Raw genomic sequence first — 18,069 nt, forward strand, 5'->3', positions numbered from 1 at the left:
TATTACAATATAGCGCCTCTGGGGTGATATCTCACAAAAGCGGCGCTATGCAAATTGTCCAATTAATAAATAAATTTAATGTTTACATTTTATTATGTACGTATGCATTGATATACAACGGAAATAGATAAAATAATGTTATCCGATTAAACTTTATTTTATTAAAAAATAAATAACTTTTTTAAAATCACTTTATTATATACAACCAATACATGTTTCATGAACGAAGTATACACCGAAGTCAAAAATTAAATATAAATTACAATTGGAAAAAAGAAGTGGAAGGAGGGGGGGAGGGGTAAGAGTAGGCTGGGTTTATAAGAATTAGGAATTACAATATGAAAGACCAGTTAAGTGGGAAAATATTTAAAAGATAGTTAATGAAAATTCTTGTTAATTATATTTGCTTTTATAAACATGTTTTTTATTTTTTATTTTAAATACATAAACGGCTATACTGCCTTTTATAAATAAACATATAACAGAGTACAAAAGTAAGAAAAATAATATTATTACATAATAATAGTTTTAAACTTAAAAATAACATACAATTATTTTGTGTATCACTACCAAAAATAACAAAAAAAGAACAATGATAAATATCATCATTTCATTTCAACATGTCAATATTGTGTATATAAAGTTACATTATGGAAAAATAATTTTTGAGTGCATGTTTATATTGCGCTAATTTTAAAAAATAAATGTCGCCGATGTTGGAATGTTCTCTTATTTCTAAAATTTCTAAATTATTTATTTGCGATGCTTTATATCCTGTGTGAAGTATTTTAAGACCTGAAAAAAAATAGCATGTAACCATAAAACAATATATTCATAAGACAAATAACATTTGATAACGGTTATTCTAATAAATTGATAGTTGAAATACTAAATAAAAAAATTAAACATATTTTCTTCAAATGGTATTTTTACCCTATTTCTTAAGATATAAATAAACAATCAGGATTAAAGCATCGCAAATAAATAATTTTGAAATTTTAGAAATTAGAAAACATGTCAATATAAAATCAGATATAATTAATAAGCAAAAAAAAATAATAAATAAAAATAAAAAATGCCATTGCAAAGTTTAAATAAACTTCCAGAAGAAATCTTCTGATGAAACGCAATGGTCAAGTATATTTGCATATTTAAATATTCGCGCCAGTTTTTTGGTTCGTTTTTACATCGCCAGAGGTGCGCTCTGTCGGGAGCTATTGCCGCGGTGCGTATCGGCCATTTTGAATGAACGCGTGCTTTTTTCGTCAAACGTCAAACGTAATCACGTAATTGTGGATAATTTTCACTGTAATGTAATTAATCCAATGGATTATGAACTTTCTAAAACATATTTTCTTCGATATTATCCAAAAATTGTATGAGCAGAAACGATATTCTTGAAGAAATATCGTATTACATGTGGCGATTCTTTTTCAGTATGAAATCGTGTCTTAATTTGTAATGTCTTATTTTTTTGTATCCAGTCGCCTGCAAACCGAAATGAACCTTACGGTTGCTTAAAATTGAGGGGCAGATTGGTATTTTTTGCCTGCAGACCCCCTATGCAGAATTTATCAGAATCACAGAATTTTAATTTGACCAATCAGAGGGCCTACATCGTCCAGACGCTGGGACAATAATACTATCAGATTACTAACTTTGGGGGGTGATTGTATGTGATGCTAGAAGTAAAAAAGATTTTTTTTCTCAAAATTCCAACGTTTTACGGTAGTTTCTAGGTAAAAAAAGTTGGATTGTTTGTATGGGAAAATATATATTAAAATAAATAATATTTTTTATATTCTATGAAAAAATATTTAAGTAATTTGGAATTTCTAACAAAGTTTTTACATTGTTAAGTAATTTATTATAAAGTAGGAACCAAATAAGTGTATGAATAAATACAAAAAAATAATAGAGCGGAAGTGGCACAACCGATATTACAAGAAAATTAGAATATAAGTAAAAACAATAAAATTAAAATATATTCGAAATGCTCAAGTAATAGTAAAATAATAGACTAGACCAGGTTAATAGTAATAGTAGTTACAACTTTGTATTTCAGTAATCCTGATTTAATTATATTCACACAAAAATAAAAATTTTGTGTGAACCAAGGATTACAAACATTTTTTTTTTAAATCTTTGTCATTCTTAGAGTAATAGCGTATATTAACATGTATATTAATTAGAATATGTTAATATCCAGTTATTCATTTGTTTGAAACATTTTAATATGTTATGTTCTTTCGATATTGGAATCATACTTTTACCTGTAAATATTGTTTTCTTTCTTTATTATTTCACTTTAGATGCCAAACCATCAGGTGAATACATTTCTAATGTGTCCCTATTTTGAGTTACTATTAATGTAAATATGCATACATTATTTCGTACTAACAATCATGCATACAGGGACATGGGAGGGACTAGAAAACCGTCAAGTAAAAGTAAATAGTTTTGCGATCCATAGATCCGTCCGTCGCCCCAGCATGTTTCAGAAAGTCTGGGAGAACTTCCTCACACTCAGTTGCTTTCCCAGCTTTTGTTTGAGTGCAATGTCTATATCATCATCTGTAATGGCAACCACAGTGTTAGGGTTCACATGGCATTTTAGCCTCGCCTCTTTCAGATATTTTTTGACCTGGTGCCTTATGTACCTTGTTATCGTTTTTGAACTACGGAGTAGTTGATGTATTTGGTGACAATTGTAGTAAAAACAGTTCTATAAAAGAAGAACACCAAGTTTTCTCTTTGAGTTCAAACGTTTATCTACTACTTTATACGAGTAACTTACGTAAAAAAAAATTGAGTGCCAACGATATATATATCAAAATAAATCTCTTTTCCGACAGATTTTTAAATAGCCCGATTTTATATTGTATAGTTCCGAGATATTCAAAAAATGATTAATTTAATTTTAACCATAGATCACTTAAAACATATTGATTACTAAAAATGATGCTAAATGAAGCAAAAAATTCATTCGTGTAATTACGTATGATATTCGTATATTACAATAACTACACGAGTGATCGGTCTCGGGTGTGACAGGTAGAAGGAATGGGTAAATCGCCTCTACCTGCTAATATCTTTGTGCTATGGCTAAAGGAGTACTTTGTAACAAACGAAACTACATTGTTAGATCGATTTTTCAATTTTTTTTTTGTACGAAACTATTATTTTTGGCCCCAGTGTAATCGACGGCTGCCTGCTTAATTGTTGAAATATAAAATTTCTTCCGGTTTTTTGTCATTAAAAATAAGCTTCTCGATGAATACAATATTAACTACAACATACTTTAATATATTACGAGAAAACGTGTCTAAACGATCAAATAAACTAAAAAAATATTTGACAGAAATGCTTTCCTCATATTTCCCTTATCGGTGAAATGAAATTCCTGCCGTTTTTTACTAGTAACACTTTATTTACTTTATGTACTGGGATAGATGATAGAAATTTGGCAATTTAGTTTTTAAAAAAGAACATAGGCGATGAAATTATTCTAGTCTGTGGGATGAATAATTACTAGCACAAGGAATGCGCGATGGCAAGAGAAGAGTGCGATGCTAATAAGTAATTTATTTGTTTTCTCTCTCTCTATTATTAAGGCACTTTCTCTGTTTATTCTCTATTCAAAGATGGAAACGGTCTGTCATTACCGCCATCTTGACAGCGATTTTTGAACTAGTGTTTAGACATAATGTTTTACTTCTATGCCAAACCCTCATTTTTCATATATTTATGTCGTGTTCTGTCACACTGTGAAAGGGTTCACATTTGTGGGATAAATTGTTAAGAATTATGAAGTAAAGAGATAAAGAAGATCTAACATTACACAATGTCATTAACAGAGGACTAAGTTCTTATGACGATTTACGGAACAAAGTTCTATATTGTATATTCAGGAAGGCCTTGATAACACGAGTGAAAATAATCCTCGCAATGAATAATGAATACTATTATAATATACCTACGAATATGTGAAGGTATTTTACATTGCACCCATTATGGTAGAAGACTCAAACGCGTGAATTTATTTATATACTGTTCCTAAAATGAAATCATCGTTTTTTATATTAGATCTACCTACATGGTGGTAAAATCGTATAACATCAACATGTATCATCAAGAAATAGCCCTCAAACGATATTTTCATACCAAAGTTGTTTTCGTGCAACAGATTGGTATCGTAAATATATAAATCAGTAAAAAAAATTGAACAGCAATGACAATGTCATTATTATTATTACAACACGAGCCAAAAAGGGTTGTTAATTAAAAGGCGGTTAAAATAATTAGGGCGCATGGTAAATTAATTGATTCGAAGTAATATGTGGTGGAGAGGTTTATTTTATTGATTTTATTCCATAAAGTCTATCCATAATACACAATTTTAAAGGTAAGTACTTCATACTCTTTCTGGAAGAATGAGTGTGTTAACTTGATTTTCTATTTACGGAAACGATTTTTTTAAGAGATAAGTCTCGAGTTTGCTGTAAATTATCTTGACTTTCTTTGTTTAGGCGTACTTCAATACGTACAAACTAAAATTGTTACTCTGGAAGCAGAAAAGTTGCGATTTCACTTTTATATTAATTTCTTACTAATAAAAACTGTAACACGGAAAAAAATAGTACAAGAGACTTGAGTGGATCTATATTAAGGTAAAATTTAAAACTGGTTAGTTACACTAGGGTAAGGATTAGTTACGCGAGCTAACCTATGTAAAACCAGCAATTTAATATTCTTACCTCGTATAGCCATTTAGTAGAGCTTTATCGTAAAACTTTTTTCATTTGGAAAGTCTCCATAGAATATCAGTTGTAACTTTAAAATGACGCAAACAATAAGAGGATTGAACTTCTCTTTGAAAACATAAGTTGATTAGTGGTTATGGCCGCAAACTTTAGGGATACAGGTTGCGAATTCAAATTACATTAAATTGCAAAAAGCAACTATACGAGAATTTACATTTAGACAGTTGGTATTCCTCCTCCTTACCAAATAGCAGTATTTGTGAGAACTAATTTGAGAGTGATAAAGAACATTTTATCTCGTTAATGGGTTTCATCGATACCACAAACGAAGGTATTGTGTTACTGTGATTAAGGGATTGTTATCTGCCTTGAAAATCTATGTTCGTTTCACTTAATATTAGCCAATTAGTGTTTCAATTAAACGAGCACGGGATGTACTCATAATAAACTTATTTGAAATTGTGGGAATGTAACCTTTGATATTAAATCTGTAATCAAATAGTGCAATGATCAGTTTATCAGCAAATATCTATCTACACGATGCTCAAGATCTCGGAATCTTCCCCACGATCTTACAATACTATAAAACATCCCTTGTTTCTTATCTTCACCAAGATAACTGCTCTTATTAGGCATCCAGTGGAACTGCCTTATGTTATGACAGCTTGCCGTTTCTCGCGTTGTACTCTACCTAAAGGTAAGCGCTGCCTGGAGTTAAGAATAATCCCTTAAAAACGACTGCGCTCTACGAGAGTGAATAGGCAGCACTCGGGCTTCCTTGCCGCAGAAAATGTATCGGCTAAACGTTTCACAAACAGTTCACACACATTATTTGCTTCTCTTTAGTCTGTTTGTATTGTAGTATAACTTTCATCTTGGTATTTTCCCTAAATTGTTTTGATGTCGTGATTTTGGTGTATGGTGTCTTCTAAGATAGTGTTCCGCAAACTTTTTTGTGTCCAAGGTACGAGTACACCTACCAAATCAAGAAATTTTAGAGGTACCCCAAAGAAAATACCAATGTTTATTAATTATTATTATTGTAGTGAGAGTTGAAAAACCGAATTCGTCTAAGTAGGTCGAGGAAAATTGTAATTGTATGGGAATTGCAATATCACGCTTTGAAAGTAGTGGATACTCATTTTTTCATATGCAGCCAAAAATGTTCGAGCTTTGTTTCGGAAAATTTTAGTATGAAAATCAGTTTTTACTTTCATGAATTCTTCCCCTCGTTTATCGGTAAATGTCCAAAGGAAATGCTATCTGAGAATGGATTTTGTACGTTTATTTTTTATTTTATTTTTTTGATTTTACAGTCCATTCTTAGCCCTGATATCTTCATTTCTTTGTATTATTTTCTTAATTTTTGTCGGTGTTTTCTTCATTTACGATTTCAACGATTATAGGAAATCTTTTTTATTATTTTTCCGAAGGCAGAAGAGTTTGTGAACATTCTATATTTATGTGCTTCATTTGTCTTTTTTAATTCACAGTTTTATTTTTTAATATCGCCATCTCTTTTACCACTTTTGAGTTTCTTGTGAGAGTTTTGTTCCATTTTATTCCATAAGTGAGATTAATGTGTGTATGTATATATAATATATGTAATATAAATGATATGTATATATATATATATATATATATATATATATATATATATATATATATATATATATAATAAACACATATATATATTTATATATAAATATATAAATATATATATGTGTTTTTTTTAATTGTTTAATTTTTTTTGTAATGAAAAAAGAATGATCACGTTGCCAGATTACTAAAAACCTGACAATTTTTTAAAATCTCCTACTATCACCAAGATTTTGCTTTTATCATGATGCAGGACTTAGCCACGGAATTAAACTCACGACACCTGAATGGGACCTAGACGCGATGACACGAGACTTGAAGAAGTGACTGAGGCTATTGGATTCCCTTTATATGAAGGTATGGGGATCAACCGCTTCATTCATCTCCACAATTTTAATTTTTTTCTGTGTTTGAAAATGTTATTTCAATAACTACTAAAAGGTTATGCGACACTGACAATAAAGAATAAATTTAATTTGAGTCGGTATTTTTCTAAGAAAACTTTTTTTAATTCCGAAAGAACGCTTTAAAAATGTTGAATAATATTTAATTGACAGATATCTATTCACTTTAATCTGTTATTACAAATAAAAAGTTTTGTTTGAAAAATATAATTATATGTAAAATAGATAAAACTTTCCACTGGATTGTTTTGGTTTGTTAAATTAACATTTTTATTTTTAAATATTATTGTTACCTAAACATGTGTGTTTTTTTGGCCGAATGTTATTTTGGAGCAAGAATTATTAACAAATCATTTGTGCAGCACAGTTTTTGTAATTTATTTCACGTCAAGTGGTATCTATATATTATGTTAGGAAGAGCTCTCGCAAATCATCAAAGATTGCCATCGACAGAGGAACTTGGTCTAGAAAATGAGTATATCTTAAGCGATTAGTGCATTGTAATAGTTGTGGATTACTTCAATGTTATTGTATTCAAAGGTGTGTGATTAATTCATGCTATTAAATGCAATGACTCACCGGAGATTCATAAGTTTTGTTATTATATAATGCACAATATTGAGGTAAACACTGACAACAATATAATTATGAATTAAATAAACACTTGTTGAAGCGAGGGTAGGGGCTTCAGGCGTTATTGATCTGGACACGAGAAAATGAATTAAATTCGCCTAGAGCGTCGAGAGTCGATTTACTTATGTTTCCTGATGTTCTTGAGTTTGCTGAAGTGTAATCATTATAATAAATAATTTTATTATTTGTAAGTGGTTGCCAAGTTGCTGGTAGGTAATAAATAAACAGTAACTAAGGTGTGGCAATGTGTAAAAAAATGTATTCATTAAAAAATGTCGATGTGTTTGGATTTTTTTTTAGCTAGAGTAGGTAAGTCATCATCAAGTATGCTTTTATCCTGCAGACTAATCTGTTATCTATTCAGCACAACTCCATTGGTACTAGCATACAAATTCTAAAGCTATGAAGTGTAACGTGCAACACTTCTCTACGATCAAGTAACCATTCATCCGCCATCCCCTGAATTATAAGTTAGGTCACCATGCATTTAGTACCTACCCAAAATGAAATTGGTGTTGAAAGTCTAACGTAGTGTGAGGTTACAAGTATACCCAAAATCCATTTGGTTATCACAGTTTCCACTGTAGAGATAAGAATTTATGAAACATTAAACCTCTTGTTCTTATTAAGTACCAAATTGAAGCCCTCTTATTTTCAGTTCACAGACAGATAAAAAGCTTTTTTTCTGGGTATTTCAAATAAACCCTTATTTTCTAAAGACGTCTACGAATTTATCGTTATCCGCTGTCTGGCCCAAAATCTTATGACAAGACTTATAATATATGCTCTAATGATTCTTTATTGATTTATAAATTCGCATTGCGTACGTGACTTTTCGCAGGTAACTACTACAAGTTTGACTTTGAAACGTTATAGATTAAGCTCATATTTGTAATTGTCTTAGTTAATCTTTTTGAATTGTGATAGCGAAATTCCTTTAAAATTCTACGAAAGGTTTATTATTAACAATCTTAATTGAAGAGTTTTGCCGGCACGCGGAAATTATTTGTTGTAGAACGCGAATATTTTACTGAGGAGTTTTTAATATAACAATTTGGAAAAATGTATTTAATAAAAACAAACCCCCATAAATTTTGTGACGTATTTTCATTACTTGCTTACCTTGCTCCTTTTGTTTTAATATGGGGTTTAGATATTTTTTCCGCATTCACAATAATTATTATTATGTAACGCTTGGAGATACTCACAAAAACCCTATTCGAGGCACTTCATTCCAAAGTGCCTCTACACGCTCACTTATATATAATATGGAGTAGGTTTTTTGATAAATGTTTTATTAGATACGCATGAGAACTTACTGTCCCTTCCGATATTAAATATTTCAACAAAAATCACTTAACTCTACAAAAAAATCCCAGTCTTCTTAAAAAATCACAACATTTAATCTCAAATAATCTCAAATAATCTCAAATCTCATTTAAGCTTTTAATCTCAAATAAACATCTGAGAAATAACGAAAAATAGGGACATCAGAGAAATAAAACACTACTTAATACATATTTATAATAAATAAATTAAATCCTTAGCACGGGAGATCCTAATTAGGATATCACTTACTATTTGTAGATAATAAAACATTTATTATTATTTTTAATAAGATATTTAAAAAATGAACCGGTAAACCCTTTATATCAATTATCTTTTTAACAAGATCATTTAAAAATTAAGACAGAACTAGACGAGACCAGATGCTTTTTTTAAACGACGCACAGGTAGGTACTCCGGTATAAAATAAATTTATTCGAATTCAAAGGTAATTATTAAGGTATTACAATGTTTAAAAGTTGTAACAGATATAAGTATTTACTACCAGTATACACGTATGTGAATACGAATATACAGAGATATATTGTCAATGAAGTCAATATTTTTTTTTTGCTTGCAAATTTTGAATACTTCGATATCTGAAAAAGTAATTACTTTCTGTAGTTGTACTGATGTGTGTTCTAACAAACCATGGAAATTTACAAATCCCAGATATTTGACGGTCAGATTCTCAACTAGCAATCTTTAAGTCAAGGGTTCAAATCCCGGCGTGCGCGAGTAAACTTTATCGAATGAATTTGTGCTATTTCACAATTCATTCATTTAAAATAATATACAGTATACTTGCGACACGTCCCAGATGGGAAGATACTCTCAATATCGCTTTAGTATATGACCACCTTTCAGAATTGACATTTTGCTTGAAATGGCTTTAGCCATGTTTAGAGACCAAATCTGAATAGACTGGTACTCTACCATCGTCCTCTCCCCCATCCCCCCCCCACTATCCTCAGCTTCATAACATACCCCAATTTGGGATGCCATAGTTTCACTGGGGACTATTGTGCGCTAAACACATAAAAAAGCCCCGTCCCAAGAAATCCATATGCGAACGAAAACCAATTATGATTCCGATTTCACGGTATTTTTTGGTTTTCCCCGGAGGTTTTGTGGAATAGTATTTTAGGGTTGATGTTTCATTCTTTGCTTGCACAATTTATTCCAAATTATTATCTTTTATTAGCCATTATTTTTCTTTCCTATGGTGGGGGGGTCAGAAGGGAACAACTAGGTCAATAAGCCAGTCTAGGGCCCCAGGCGTCGCCCTGTGGACCTCATCAATCCTGCCGGGTAGTGAATGCAGCGGGCATTGGTTGACCGCATGTTAGGTGGTCTGCACCGCACCGCATTCAAACATCGCTGACGAAATATTTGCCGTTGTAAGGGTGTTTTATCCCCAGCTAGTTCCAGTTTGCTTATTTACTATGTTGAGCCTTGTCCACATTGTTTTTCCCACTGTTTGCATGTGTTGCCAGTAGTTCAAGCTCCTGTCCAAAGTAACTCTAATATAGATGGGAGTCATGGTAAATATTTTTTCAATCACTTTTATAAGCTATCATTCCTGTTTTTAATTTTATAGGTACTATCCAGGAAAACGATATTTTTCAACTACCTGCCGATATTTTTGAGAATAAGAAAAAGAAAAGCGGTCCAAGATTTGAACTTCACACAACTGCTAATGAAATTTCATAAATCTATGAGAAAATCATGATTTTGTTAGAGATTTTTCAAAGATTTTCCCAATTCGTTATCGTGTGTAAATTGTAGAGATCTTTTTTTAAATTTAGTACCTTTATATCAAGTCTATTTATAGGTTAGTTTTTAGTTCAAATTTGATGAGATTTAAACAAATTTAGTTCAAATTTTGAATGATTTTACTATTTAGGAGTTTTATGAAACACACGTTTTATGTTTATTTTGTGAATAAATTGGTGTCACGATAACTTATTTGTCAGGAAAGATAAAACACACCCTTTAAAAAGTTATTTAAGAGCGTCAAATTGGCAACAATACTCGTCATATCTAATTCCACACAGTGATGTTAGTTTATTTTTATTAAAAAAATACTATTAAGTTAATACTATGTATTTAAATATTAATCTAAATGTGTGCTGCTGAAAATAAAAATTAATATCAGTTTATAATAATTATGGTATCTTACCTGAGTGGGTTAAGGATGGCTCTGTGTCTGTCCACTGCTATCGCGGTCAGTGTGAAAACAGACACGTTAACGCTTAACACCTGCACGAAGGGGCAGAAGGCGCACATGAAGTGGGGGAGGTTCCATCTCTGCAGAAGGGCTGCTTGGAACTGGCATGGAAAAAAACACAGCACACATTACTTTAACTTTTAACTAATGTGACGACGTATCTATGTATACGAAGAGAATAGTATCTCGCACGCAATAACCTGCTTATATTTTTAGATTAAGTACAAAGTGGCTAATTCGAATGAAATTACCTGCAACTGAACATTTTTAAAGCCACTTTCATGTTTCCCACTTAAGATTGCATCATAGTATCATTTCATTTTTAAACCTTATATTAGCACATCTGTGTTACATTTGTGTCCAAAATGTGTTCTTGCAGTACAACATTTCAAAACAATGGATCAGAAAAGGGTATTAATTGAATTTATGTATACTTATACAAATACAAAGAAAACATGCTGTTGTTTTAAAAATTGGAATAATATTAAAACTTTATTGTCAATATCAGATACCTTCTAGACATGCTAATAGACGAAATTGCGATTTGATTTTTTCCAAATATTAAAATGTTCGGTGAGTGTTCAAAAGGCTAACTACTTGAAATCTAACACTTTCATAATCTCTATAAATCCCAATAAATAAACGCAGTTACGAACTGTGTAAAGCTCTTATTTCTCTATTGTCATTACGAATTTTTTCATTAAGTAAGATTTTTCTTAAACGTCACTATCATGTCCGATTCATTTTAAAAACCCCGCCGATATTAATTATTTATTTTCAGAACTGTAAACGAGTACCTTTCAATAGACTAAAATATATATTGGTGATTTTTTGTCAAGGTTTTGCGTCTTGTCTAACGTAATTAGAATATTTTAATTGATGTAATTTTTTCATTAACGGTTTTAGATTTTTTCATGAACGTATTTTTTTGACGTATTTAGAATTTTTTTCATGAATGTAATTTTTTCTTTAACGTGATTAGAATTTTTTCCATGTGCCTACAACTCATTCCAACCAAGTGAGTTTGGTAAAATACTAGACTAGGATTACGATTTTTTTTCGACGTGGGCTGGATAAGCTTACATTTCAGAATTTAATATTATTACAAAGGGAATATGATCCTTATTAACGTTTATTTTTATTATTGGTCGGAAACATTTGTATTGTTCAAAAATACGAAAAGGCGAAGATCAAATATTAAATATTATATACAAAAATTTAATTATTCTTTAACAGATGTCAGAGATTCGAGGCACGAATACACCTGCTTAAAGACAATACCTGTAATATCTCCACTTTGGAATTCCTCAAACGACCCTATAATATTTTGTAGTTGGGAGTTTCTTACTTTGATGTGAAGCGCAGGCGCAGTTACCTTAATGTTATCTTTATTTTTCACGCATCTCATACACTATTCACTACTTGAGTTTGTATAAAGAGCGGAGGGTTTAGAAACTGTTAAGTTTTATCGTCTTTTCAGAACAATATGATTTTTTATTCACTCTGTGAGATAAGAGAAGGACCTCAAAATACAAATAAAATTATACAGAAAACATGTAGTGACGAAGTAAGAACTTTTGATCACCGGATTCAAAAACCTATTGTAGATAGCTTAATAAATCTGTAATGGCGAGACTTTTAAAAAGCTTTCTTATGAAATCGAGGTAGAAAGATAATTACTTTGGGTTAGTTGAAATAAAGCAATGATTTGGTATGCAATACGTCTTTCGATTTGAATATAAGCGTTCACCGGATTAATTTAAAATATATTATTGTTATTGTTATGCTCTACCGGGATCGTAAAACACTCTCGTCCAGGCCGTCGCCCAGCGGCAGGGCGCGCCCATACACCATAGATGGATAATTTCCCTCAAGCTACCGTAGTACAAGTGCTAAATACATTTGCCATTTTATATTTTTATTTTCAATTAAACATCATGTAATTTACGATATGTATGCTTTTCTCTGACAGAAAGAGTATTGCACTCACCGCTATGTTCTGCTGAAATAAACGAACATTTTTATTATTATTATTGCTTGCGGAAATGAGCACTTGTATCGGTGTTGCGGCAAAAGTATTGATTGTGTTTTCTTTGAATTACGAGATATGAATTAATTTCTGTTTAAACTTTCCTCGGATAGATAATATTTTTAAAATATAAAGCTCATTCATTAGTGATAAATCGGCATAAAACGTTGCAATATCAATATGAATACCTACTCCATAACTAAATGAAAAAAAATCTTTAAATTAATTACCTAATTTTGAAAGTCATTTTTTTATATTGTCTTTGGTTTTTTGTCACTCAATATTAGATTACCTTATATTACTTTATGATTCAATTATCTCAATTAGGAAAAAAATACCGGTTTACAAAGATAAATCTAATTACCTCAGTCAAAAATTAAAACTGGCTTAAATAATTCAATTACTTAGAAGGTATGTCGTTTTAATACCATCGTTTTTTATATTTATTTCAATAAGTTATTTGTTTTAAAGTTTTTGATAATGTCGGCCTTAATTAACAAAAACTTAAGCTGTAAAATTTCTCTGTTTTTCGTATTAAAAGAACTAATTATTACGAGAGACATCTGTTTCGCATTTTAAATAGAAAGTTAGACAGTGCCTTCAAAAATAAATTGAGCCTTCTAAAAATAAGTAAATTCGCCTTACGTATATAAAAGTTTCTAGTGTACCTACTTATACAATATATGGGTACACGAGATACTTATACGGTAGGTGAATGTACCTGTTGGTTACTTGTTAACTTTCTATTTGTAGGAAATGTTCTAAGTATTAAAGTTTATAAATAAAATGAAAAGTATCTTTGAGTAAAGCCACTAAAAAGTGAATTATATTTTACGAGTACGTATTTTAGATAATTTCCAAAATTCCAAGAGTTTACAAAATAAAAAAAACAGAGAAAATTAGAGTGGTCCTATTTTGTTGGTTTCTAAAATTATTTATCTTCATTATCTGCGAGAGTACATTAATTAATCGCATTAATCGCACTATGATTACTTTCTTGAAAAAAAAAATCAATCTAAAGTGGGAGATCTTTAAAACATAAAACAACTCCACAATAACTTTCCGAGTCCTGTTTAATTGCTACAAAAGGATAATATTTTTAAATGTGTAATATTGCCGAATAAAACCTCAACAATTATTGTAATTTTTTTTCGGGTGTCATTTTAACTTAGTAAAAAACAGTTAATTAGATATATAATTATTTATATGTTTATCATGACAAAAAAACCATTGGTTTAGAAACATGTCGATCACTTTGATTAAATATTGGTGATTAACCACAAAGTGATTAATTTTCATTGAAGAAGAAGAAAATACTAATTAATCTAAATGAAACATGAAATAGAAAGAGACACAGGAAAAAAAATTAACGGTCTCAACTAGGAATCTAACCCAGGATCTCGTGATGGGTATAACATGACACCCATGCATCGATGGGTATAAACTTATGGTAAATCATTATTTATATTTTCTGAGTGTTTCATTCCTAAACCATTTTCTCAATATAGCATCCTTAGTAACGATAAATTTATTTGTCATACTTATTGTTACTTTTTAAAGTTTTTCTTTGATGAATTTTTAAAAGTTCTATTATTTTATTATGCAATTCCTCCAATTTACCTTTTATTGACTTCCTTTATTAGCAATCCTGCCACTCATATGGAATTTCCAATATGGAAAGTATAACTCATATAAAATAAATGCATAATAAAAGGTTTTGACAGAATTTCCGACAATCATTCAAAACTAGTAGTTAAAAACCCGCTCCGTGGGCTTTTTTCTGCTAGGCCCTGCGGGCGGCACATAGTTGGGCTTCGCTCATTTTAAGTGATACTAACAACAGTTAAATTTAATAGATAGATATAAGGTCATTCACAGAGAGAGGGTATATATTGTTAAAACACGAAACAAGAAGGAGTTAATGAATAATAACATGCTAAATTTACGCATAATAAGAATGACAGTTGTTTGAATAAATGAAATTTTACGTATTTGTGATGGATTATTTCAAATGAAACACTATTAGTGACCACATGTCTACAACTGATATTAACTGTTATCGTACCCAATATAATTAGCTCATAGGAGACTTGCAGTGCTTAGATATGTGTTACAACCGTCAATGTCTATAAGTTGAATCAATATCGTATAGTTTGTCACAATTAAAGATAGTTATAACAAAGTTGACTGAAATAATAGATTATTACATATTGATTAACTGGACCCATGTTTATGAATAAAAGGAGAGTAATTGTGCGATGAGATTAGCAGTCGGTTTAATTAAAAGGTGTTAATTTTACTCCAACTGGTGGTAATTCTTTACCTACAACTGTTACTGTATCTAATTAAGTTTTAAGTTAGATTATATATACACCTTCATTAGGAGAGTAAAAATCTATATATAAAGGTAGATTATTACAATATAGCGCCCCTGAGGTGATATCTAACAAAAGCGGCGCTATGCCCTTGTCCAATTAATAAATAAATATAATGTGTACATTTTATTGTGTATACACCGAAGTCAAAAATTAAATATAGATTGCAATTAGAAAGAAGAAGTGGAAGGAGGGGGGAGGGTAAGTGTAGGCTGGGTTTATAAGAATTAGGAATTAAAATATCGTTAGACGGGAAAGACCAGTTAAGTGGGAAAATATTTAAAAGAGAGTTTATAAAAAAAATCTTCTTACTTATATCTAATTTTATATTAACATGTTTCCTAATTTCTAAAATTTCTGAAATATTTATTTGCGATGCTTTATATCGTGTGTGAAGTATTTTAAGACCTGAAAAAAAAACAAAATAGCATATAACCATAGAACAATATTTTCATAAGACAAACAGCACTTAATAACGGTTATTCTAATAAATTGATAGTTGAAATACTAAATAAAAAAATTAAATATATTCTCTTCAAACGGTATTTCTAAAGATAAAAATAAACAATGGCGTAGAATTCTGTTTGTGGATAACGATACTTCTAAAATTATATATAAAAATAATCCTGGTACTATTCAACTGGCGTTTTACACTCATAATAATGAAAAAATATATTCTCAATAATAAAGATCAAACAAAAAATCAAGACTTTAAAAACTCAATTGGGATGATTTTAATTTCTTTTACAAAGGTAGAACCAATAGAAACTTTTAAGTCAGAACTAAAGAATATCTCAGGGCTCTAAATGGAAATAGTGAATCTGAGTTTGCAAATCATCTTTTGAATAGTGATCACACTTTCGATATTTAAATATTCGCGCCAGTCATTTGGTTCGTTTTTATACCGCCAGAGGTGCGCTCTGTCGGCCATCTATAGCTGTGCGTATCGGCGATATTGAATGAACGCATGATTTTTTATAAACGTCAAACATAATCACGTAACTGTGGATAATTTTCATTGTAATGTAATTAATCCAATGGATTATGAACTTTCTAAAACATATTTTCTTCGATATTATCCTAAAATTATATGAGCAGAAACGATGCTTTTGAAGAAATCTGGTGATCCTATTTTAGTATGAAATCGGGTCTTAATTTTCAAGTTAGCGGAATTTACACGAAACATTCAATTTGAATTTGACCAATCAGAGGGCCTACATCGTCCAGACGATCGCGTAGTAATACTATCACATTAACCGCCAATAAATTATAAGTAATAAAACATTTATCTTTTTTTCTCTCTAGCTTTAATGAAAAAATATGATTGTATCACTTTTTCAATACGATAATTTCGTTTTTATCACACTCCGGAAAGTACCCTAAGCTATAAAAGTTTGCCGTCGAATAAAACATCAAAAGAAAACCGCTTCTCAACAGTAATTATTTACTGACATATATTGTACATATAGGTATTCATTAGATTACAATTGTACATCATTTCTGACAGGGCGATGTGTGATAATAATGGTTTGAAAAAAATATAAGCAAACAATAATATGTCCTGTGAGGTTTGTATAATTAGGCAAGGCTCATTAGTTCCCTAAAACTTTTAAAAAATTGTTTGGATTTTTGTAAAAATAAAATTTAGGAAAACTAGGATCAGGGAACATGAAACCTTTGTACGGAATCATAACTATTTAGAGTTTTTCAATTTTTTGTTAGAAACAGGCCACGGTTTCAGTGAAGAAAAACCTACGTGTAAACATAGTATAAATTGTCCGACTTACAAACATTATAATTTTTTTTTTAATTAAATATCAGATGAATAAGAATAAACCAAATAATAGCACCCTGTAAATCACCTTTGCCCTGTTTCCTTATTTTACCACCTAAAACATCTTTCTAGTTGTGTACTTGTATAATTTTATGTTTAAAAAAACACGGATATGTCTAAACCGAAAGCTAATATTTAAAAAATAAGTTACAACTATAAACAACGCAACACAAAATAAGAAACATTTAAAATAAAAGTCTTCGTAAAAACATGTGTCTTTTTTAATGTGAACATCTCGTAAGAGTCCCAACTGCTCCTAACCGTCTGGAGCCAGTGAAACTATGGTATCCTTTATCAGGTATTTTGTGAGGCTGAAAGTTATGGCGAGGAAAAGGAGATAAGGCAGAAAAAGGTGAAGTAGAACCTGGCTATTCAGATCTGGTCACTAAGCACGGCCAAAGACATTTCAAGCAATGTTTCAAATTTTAATGGTAATCTTACACCAGGGCGATATCGCAAGTACATGCGCAAGTGATTGTCGCAAGTATACGATATATTATTTTTAATTAATAAATCGCGATAACACAAATTCATCTAATAAAATTTCCACGCCGGGATTCGAACCCGCGACGTTCGGATAGCTAGTCGAAAACCTTTCTCCTCGACCACGGAGATCGATAGGAAAGGCACAAAAATTTAATCCCCAAGAAATACCTAAAGCAAAATATTTTTTGCTTAAATATTATTCTGAGTTTGTATTTTGTTCCGAATCATTGGAAAAAAGGAAAGCAAATATATAATCAGAGAAGAAACTTTTAAAGTAGGTACTCTGATTAGATTCTAAAAAGTAAACGTAGCAAGCTTTTAAAAGTTTCAATACAAACATCTCAACTAAATCCGTAGGAAGCAAAAGCTAAGAATTTCCAAAGTAAAATA

At 30.6% G+C, this 18,069-nt stretch overlaps 1 protein-coding gene across 1 annotated transcript in view; it reads right to left on the reverse strand.

The window, feature by feature from the left end:
- The window catches only part of LOC149426329 (RYamide receptor-like), a 180,029-nt gene that overhangs the window by 77,622 nt on the left and 84,338 nt on the right, over positions 1-18,069 (reverse strand). The window contains exon 4 of the mRNA XM_089636425.1: positions 10,908-11,056. Within this exon, the coding sequence (XP_089492551.1) occupies positions 10,908-11,056 (149 nt within the window). The remainder of the gene's footprint in view (positions 1-10,907; positions 11,057-18,069) is intronic.

Source organism: Hesperophylax consimilis, chromosome 1 (genome assembly GCF_061612785.1).
Source record: "Hesperophylax consimilis isolate HC1 chromosome 1, BYU_Hcon_1.0, whole genome shotgun sequence".
Taxonomy (NCBI): domain Eukaryota; kingdom Metazoa; phylum Arthropoda; class Insecta; order Trichoptera; family Limnephilidae; genus Hesperophylax; species Hesperophylax consimilis.